Source organism: Rhinichthys klamathensis, unplaced genomic scaffold (assembly GCF_029890125.1).
Source record: "Rhinichthys klamathensis goyatoka isolate OS25496 unplaced genomic scaffold, OSU_Roscu_1.1 h1tg000151l_1, whole genome shotgun sequence".
Classification (NCBI taxonomy): domain Eukaryota; kingdom Metazoa; phylum Chordata; class Actinopteri; order Cypriniformes; family Leuciscidae; genus Rhinichthys; species Rhinichthys klamathensis.
The window spans coordinates 507501-515000 of NW_026606686.1; the positions used below are offsets into that span (position 1 = coordinate 507501).

The 7500-nt window shown below is 46.0% G+C and overlaps 1 protein-coding gene across 1 annotated transcript in view; it reads right to left on the reverse strand.

Moving 5' to 3' along the window:
- LOC130090810 (WD repeat-containing protein 7) overlaps positions 1–7500 on the reverse strand; it is a gene marked incomplete at its 5' end in the record, with an annotated part of 108084 nt that overhangs the window by 29611 nt on the left and 70973 nt on the right. Inside the window, 1 exon segment of the mRNA XM_056258416.1 lies at positions 3890–4114. Coding sequence (XP_056114391.1) covers positions 3890–4114 — 225 coding nt within the window.

Genomic DNA, 7500 nt, shown 5'->3' on the forward strand with positions numbered 1-7500 from the left:
AGTGTGTGTGTGTTTGAGGAGCAGGAGTGTGACGCTCGTCGAGTGTGTGTGTGTGTTTGAGGAGCAGGAGTGTGACGCTCGTCGAGTGTGTGTGTGTTTGAGGAGCAGGAGTGTGACGCTCGTCGAGTGTGTGTGTGTGTTTGAGGAGCAGGAGTGTGACGCTCGTCGAGTGTGTGTGTGTGTTTGAGGAGCAGGAGTGTGACGCTCGTCGAGTGTGTGTGTGTGTGTTTGAGGAGCAGGAGTGTGACGCTCGTCGAGTGTGTGTGTGTGTTTGAGGAGCAGGAGTGTGACGCTCGTCGAGTGTGTGTGTGTGTTTGAGGAGCAGGAGTGTGACGCTCGTCAAGTGTGTGTGTGTTTGAGGAGCAGGAGTGTGACGCTCGTCGAGTGTGTGTGTGTGTTTGAGGAGCAGGAGTGTGACGCTCGTCGAGTGTGTGTGTGTGTTTGAGGAGCAGGAGTGTGACGCTCGTCGAGTGTGTGTGTGTGTGTTTGAGGAGCAGGAGTGTGACGCTCGTCGAGTGTGTGTGTGTGTTTGAGGAGCAGGAGTGTGACGCTCGTCGAGTGTGTGTGTGTGTTTGAGGAGCAGGAGTGTGACGCTCGTCGAGTGTGTGTGTGTGTTTGAGGAGCAGGAGTGTGACGCTCGTCGAGTGTGTGTGTGTGTTTGAGGAGCAGGAGTGTGACGCTCGTCGAGTGAGTGTGTGTGTTTGAGGAGCAGGAGTGTGACGCTCGTCGAGTGAGTGTGTGTGTGTTTGAGGAGCAGGAGTGTGACGCTCGTCGAGTGTGTGTGTGTTTGAGGAGCAGGAGTGTGACGCTCGTCGAGTGAGTGTGTGTGTGTTTGAGGAGCAGGAGTGTGACGCTCGTCGAGTGAGTGTGTGTGTGTTTGAGGAGCAGGAGTGTGACGCTCGTCGAGTGTGTGTGTGTTTGAGGAGCAGGAGTGTGACGCTCGTCGAGTGTGTGTGTGTGTTTGAGGAGCAGGAGTGTGACGCTCGTCGAGTGTGTGTGTGTTTTTGAGGAGCAGGAGTGTGACGCTCGTCGAGTGAGTGTGTGTGTGTTTGAGGAAAAGGAGTGTGACGCTCGTCGAGTGAGTGTGTGTTTGAGGAGCAGGAGTGTGACGCTCGTCGAGTGAGTGTGTGTGTGTTTGAGGAGCAGGAGTGTGACGCTCGTCGAGTGAGTGTGTGTTTGAGGAGCAGGAGTGTGACGCTCGTCGAGTGAGTGTGTGTGTGTTTGAGGAGCAGGAGTGTGACGCTCGTCGAGTGTGTGTGTGTGTGTGTTTGAGGAGCAGGAGTGTGACGCTCGTCGAGTGTGTGTGTGTGTTTGAGGAGCAGGAGTGTGACGCTCGTCGAGTGTGTGTGTGTGTTTGAGGAGCAGGAGTGTGACGCTCGTCGAGTGTGTGTGTGTGTTTGAGGAGGAGGAGTGTGACGCTCGTCGAGTGAGTGTGTGTGTGTTTGAGGAGCAGGAGTGTGACGCTCGTCGAGTGTGTGTGTGTGTTTGAGGAGCAGGAGTGTGACGCTCGTCGAGTGTGTGTGTGTGTTTGAGGAGCAGGAGTGTGACGCTCGTCGAGTGTGTGTGTGTGTTTGAGGAGCAGGAGTGTGACGCTCGTCGAGTGTGTGTGTGTGTGTTTGAGGAGCAGGAGTGTGACGCTCGTCGAGTGTGTGTGTGTGTTTGAGGAGCAGGAGTGTGACGCTCGTCGAGTGTGTGTGTGTGTTTGAGGAGCAGGAGTGTGACGCTCGTCGAGTGAGTGTGTGTGTTTGAGGAGCAGGAGTGTGACGCTCGTCGAGTGAGTGTGTGTGTTTGAGGAGCAGGAGTGTGACGCTCGTCGAGTGAGTGTGTGTGTGTTTGAGGAGCAGGAGTGTGACGCTCGTCGAGTGAGTGTGTGTGTGTTTGAGGAGCAGGAGTGTGACGCTCGTCGAGTGTGTGTGTGTGTTTGAGGAGCAGGAGTGTGACGCTCGTCGAGTGTGTGTGTGTGTTTGAGGAGCAGGAGTGTGACGCTCGTCGAGTGTGTGTGTGTGTTTGAGGAGCAGGAGTGTGACGCTCGTCGAGTGTGTGTGTGTGTTTGAGGAGCAGGAGTGTGACGCTCGTCGAGTGTGTGTGTGTGTGTTTGAGGAGCAGGAGTGTGACGCTCGTCGAGTGTGTGTGTGTGTTTGAGGAGCAGGAGTGTGACGCTCGTCGAGTGTGTGTGTGCGTTTGAGGAGCAGGAGTGTGACGCTCGTCGAGTGAGTGTGTGTTTGAGGAGCAGGAGTGTGACGCTCGTCGAGTGTGTGTGTGTGTTTGAGGAGCAGGAGTGTGACGCTCGTCGAGTGTGTGTGTGTGTTTGAGGAGCAGGAGTGTGACGCTCGTCGAGTGAGTGTGTGTGTTTGAGGAGCAGGAGTGTGACGCTCGTCGAGTGTGTGTGTGTGTTTGAGGAGCAGGAGTGTGACGCTCGTCGAGTGTGTGTGTGTGTTTGAGGAGCAGGAGTGTGACGCTCGTCGAGTGTGTGTGTGTGTTTGAGGAGCAGGAGTGTGACGCTCGTCGAGTGTGTGTGTGTGTTTGAGGAGCAGGAGTGTGACGCTCGTCGAGTGTGTGTGTGTTTGAGGAGCAGGAGTGTGACGCTCGTCGAGTGTGTGTGTGTTTGAGGAGCAGGAGTGTGACGCTCGTCGAGTGTGTGTGTGTTTGAGGAGCAGGAGTGTGACGCTCGTCGAGTGTGGGTCTGTGTTTGAGGAGCAGGAGTGTGACGCTCGTCGAGTGTGTGTGTTTGAGGAGCAGGAGTGTGACGCTCGTCGAGTGTGTGTGTGTGTTTGAGGAGCAGGAGTGTGACGCTCGTCGAGTGTGTGTGTGTGTGTTTGAGGAGCAGGAGTGTGACGCTCGTCGAGTGTGTGTGTGTGTTTGAGGAGCAGGAGCGTGACGCTCGTCGAGTGTGTGTGTGTGTTTGAGGAGCAGGAGTGTGACGCTCGTCGAGTGTGTGTGTGTGTTTGAGGAGCAGGAGTGTGACGCTCGTCGAGTGAGTGTGTGTTTGAGGAGCAGGAGTGTGACGCTCGTCGAGTGTGTGTGTGTGTTTGAGGAGCAGGAGTGTGACGCTCGTCGAGTGAGTGTGTGTGTGTGTTTGAGGAGCAGGAGTGTGACGCTCGTCGAGTGTGTGTGTGTTTGAGGAGCAGGAGTGTGACGCTCGTCGTGTGTGTGTTTTTGAGGCGGCGTGCGATTATTGCGAACACAGACACAGCAATCAGAGTCTCGTTAGTTTGCAGAGGAATTAATCCTGCCCTCGGGTCTGTCTACTGCAATTAAAGCACATTATCACTTCAACCGACTAAAGTGTGTGTGTGTGTGAGAGAGCTGGGCTGGACTATCAGAGCAGTACCAATGACGTCACTGAATCAGATGCAACATTTTGAGTGAGTGAGTGAGTGAGTGAGTGAGTGAGTGAGAGTGTGTGTGTGTGTGTGTGTGTGTGTGTGTGAGAGAGTGAGTTTGTGTGTGTGTGAGTGCGAGTGAATAGTTGGATCCTCCGCTGGTGAGACCGAAGCCCTCGGGAGCTTGACTGCTGGTGTGTGTGTGTGTGTGTGTGAGAGTGAGAGTGTGTGTGTGTGTGTGTGTACTCACAGGTGTGACGGGCGAGTGAATAGTTGGATCCTCCGCTGGTGAGAGAGAAGCCCTCGGGAGCTTGACTGCTGGTGTGTGTGTGTGTGAGAGTGAGTGTGTGTGTGTGTGTGTGTGTGTGTGTGTGAGAGTGAGTAAGTGTTTGTGTGTATGTACTCACAGGTGTGACGTGCGAGTGAATAGTTGGATCCTCCGCTGCTCAGACCGAAGCCCTCGGGAGCTTGACTGCTGGTGTGTGTGTGTGAGAGTGTGTGTGTGTGTGTGTGTGTGTGTGTGAGTGAGAGTGAGTGGGAGTGTGTGTGTGTGTGTATGTACTCACAGGTGTGACGGGCGAGTGAATAGTTGGATCCTCCGCTGCTCAGACCGAAGCCCTCGGGAGCTTGACTGCTGGTCCGGGCTCGCGACGGGAGTTTGGGGGGTTCGATCTCCGCGCCGAACTCGGCCCCGATGACGCCGAGCAGGACGATAGCCGTCGCCTGTTTCCTGCGCTCCTCGTACGAGTTACTGATCCTCTTAGCGCTCGGCGGGAGGTTAGACAGACAACCTGCACACACACACAGAAAGATTCACTTAAAGGTGCATTGTGTAATATTTTGGAGGATCTGTTGACAGAAATGCAATATCATATACATAACTATGTTTTCAGTGGTGTATAAAGACCTTACATAATGAACCATTATGCTTTTATTAGCTTAGAATGAGCCATTTCTATCTACACACACACATCGACATGTTTCTACGGTGGCCCTAAACGGACAAACGCGTTTCATCAATATGTTGTTCTTCGTGCAAGGAAGCTGCTAAAGTCAGCGAATAAAACACTGACACAATGATGAACAAGTAACAATAATATTCACAATAACATATCGTTTTACTGAATAATTAAGTAAACCTAATTTCTTCATTTATCTTTGTAAAGAAACCTCATAGCTTAACTGGCTACTCTCTGCTGTCTCAGACGACGACATCACTTCCTGTCGGCCACCGTAACTTCTGTTGGGTGCAATTCACAACCTCACCACTAGATACCGCTGAAAATTACACACTGCACCTTTAAGACAACATAAAACTGCATAAAGATGCAGTGCCGTTCTTCTGAGAGTGTTCAGGGCCAAATCATGTACAGAGATACTAAAATAAATTAAAAAATGTTTTTAAATAGAAATCAAGTAAATCAAAATAAATGTAAATTCTTATAAAAGTAAAATTATAAAATAAAGCAAAATTACATAAATCTTTTTAAAAAATTCTAAATATAAGTAAATCATTAAAAACAAAAAAATAAGATAAAATAACCTCCATTTCAGGAAATCTAAATAAAAAAATCCATTTAAGTAAATTTACTCATCAATTTAAGTAAATATTAATGTAAAATAATAAGCTGTAATTCTTATACATGCAAGTAAATATTAAAGAAATTAGTAAAATTAAATGAAAAATTAAATCCCAGGAAATAAAAATAAATCCATATAAGCATTTTTTTTACTTAATTTAAGTCAATCCTTGAAAATTATAAAATTAAATATATATAAATATAACAAATAATTTTTCAGGAAATTAATATTTCACATGTTGTGTTGTGGTCTGAGTTCATTGTGAATATGTGAGTTTCCAGAGGGACACCTGCATATAAACGCCCTGAACCAAAGCTGCAGCTTCGGCTTTGTGCTCCAGCGTCCTGTAAGGGCTCTGAATGGGGCACAATTGTGTGTGTGTGTGTGTGTGTTTTAGGGTCATGGTCAGGGCCTTGTGCTGGAGGGACACGTGCTCAGGACACACACACACTCAGTCATTAAGAGACCCGGAGGGGTCTTTGCTTGCGGAAGTGTGGGTGCGGTCGGATGGGGCTTCTTTTGTTACCAAACGTGTGTGTACCGCAGGAGCCCCTCAAACACGGGACGTGCAATTAGTCACAGACACACACACACACACACACACACACACGTGCACGTCTGAGGCCACAATACAGACACGCATGACGATGTAGAGCGGTTCATTGATGAAAACACACAAACTGCTAGGATGGATCATTGTTTCATTCTCATTTGCTCTTTGCCATTTCTTTGAGTTCAGATGTGTGTGTGGATTTACTGCGCTAAACAAAGACACCAATGAAAGTGTGTGTGTGTGAGTGGGAGAGAGAGAGATATGGACAGATCCATACAACAAGGTAAAGCATTGGCCGCACACACACACACACACAGGTTGATGTTTCATGTTGTTTCAGGTTCACAAACCTACAGACCTCCGATTGAACTGCAGCTGAAACTCAAGAAACTCGATGTCGGATGGGAATCACACACGTTTATCTCACTCTCTAATGAGAAACACTTCTGTTTTTATATTCAGTAAAGATAAATATATGCAGGAACTACAGACCAACTCAAACACCAAAAGAAACGTGATTTACTTCTTTAAAAAAACTGAGGTTTTATCAGATATAATTCACTTCTGGAGGCTTTTGTTCCCAGGAATATGACTATAATATGAATGAATATTCAGAATATGAATATATCAACACTCTGAATGAGATCCAGGGTTATTATTATGGTTAATTTAAACTATAAAGCTTTTCCAGAACTTGAAATGAAGTAAACGTTGACTAAAATAATATCAAATATATATATATATATATATATAAAAAACATTTTATGAAAATGTGCTGGAAAAAAATATTTGGTCAGTTACTTTTGTATTTACTAAATGTCATATCTTAAACAAATGAGTAGTAAATAATAATAATAATAAAATAGTACTCAGACAAAAGACAACCACAAAAAATATACAAGTTAATATAATAATAAATTTACAATCAAGTTTTTAATTAATTTTATATATAAACAAACCACAGAACTAAGTTTTGATTACTACTCGTTTAAAAAACAAAACAAAATCGTATTATTACATTTTTTTCTGCCTCACACTAAAAGGTCTAACCTGATTGGCTCTGTTAATGACATCTCGACTGATTCGATTTGACCTCGGCCTCTTTCTATTGGCTCTCAGCTGACCTCCGACCTCTGAGCACTCAGGATCAAACCAGCATCTCTCAAAATGTCCACATCAGGATCATAAACGCAGACATTCACGGACACACTTACAACATGAACGAGTCACATTTAGCGAGACGTCGTTCTCTATTCAACTCATTTAACTTTATTTTTTTTTTTATTATAATTTAAAACTTTAAATGTATCATCCATCCCTATTTACTGGTGTATTTATTGTGTTTGTGATCATATAATGCAGTCGAGGAGTGTTGCAGCAAGTGTCGATCTCACCGTCATCAAAGCAAATGAAACGTGGCAACAGAAATATGTGACGATAAACTGGACTCATAGTTTCACTGCCAAGAGAAATAACTCTCACACACACTCTAAGAGCATTTCCATGCTTTAGTTATTAGAGAAAATCTTACCAGGAAACACACACACACACACACACACACACACACACACACACACACACACACACACACACACTTCAGGTTGTGTGTATGACATCTGATGTGATACGATCATCTTTGTTTAATCAGTATATGAGCGCTTCTTACCTGCAATATTAAAGATAAAATCAAAGCTATGACAACAAAACAAACACTGAAATATTGATAATCCTCAGAGGAGCAGCACAACACCTGTATGTGTGTGTGTGTGTGTCTATATGAAGACAGCTGCTATTAATATTACAGTCAGCAGTGTATGGAATACGCACACACACACAGACACACACACACACACCATCATGTTTGAAGCCTCGGTGTGTTTGAATCAGCTGGCTTTAGTCAATGAACCACAAGTGCATTTCAAACTTACAAACTCACTATATTTAGCTAAAGTGTGTTTTGCATCTTTCTTTAAAATAAATTACACTTGCTTATATATTTTACATGTAATAACAGTGACATTTAAATGTTACTAAAAATACTAT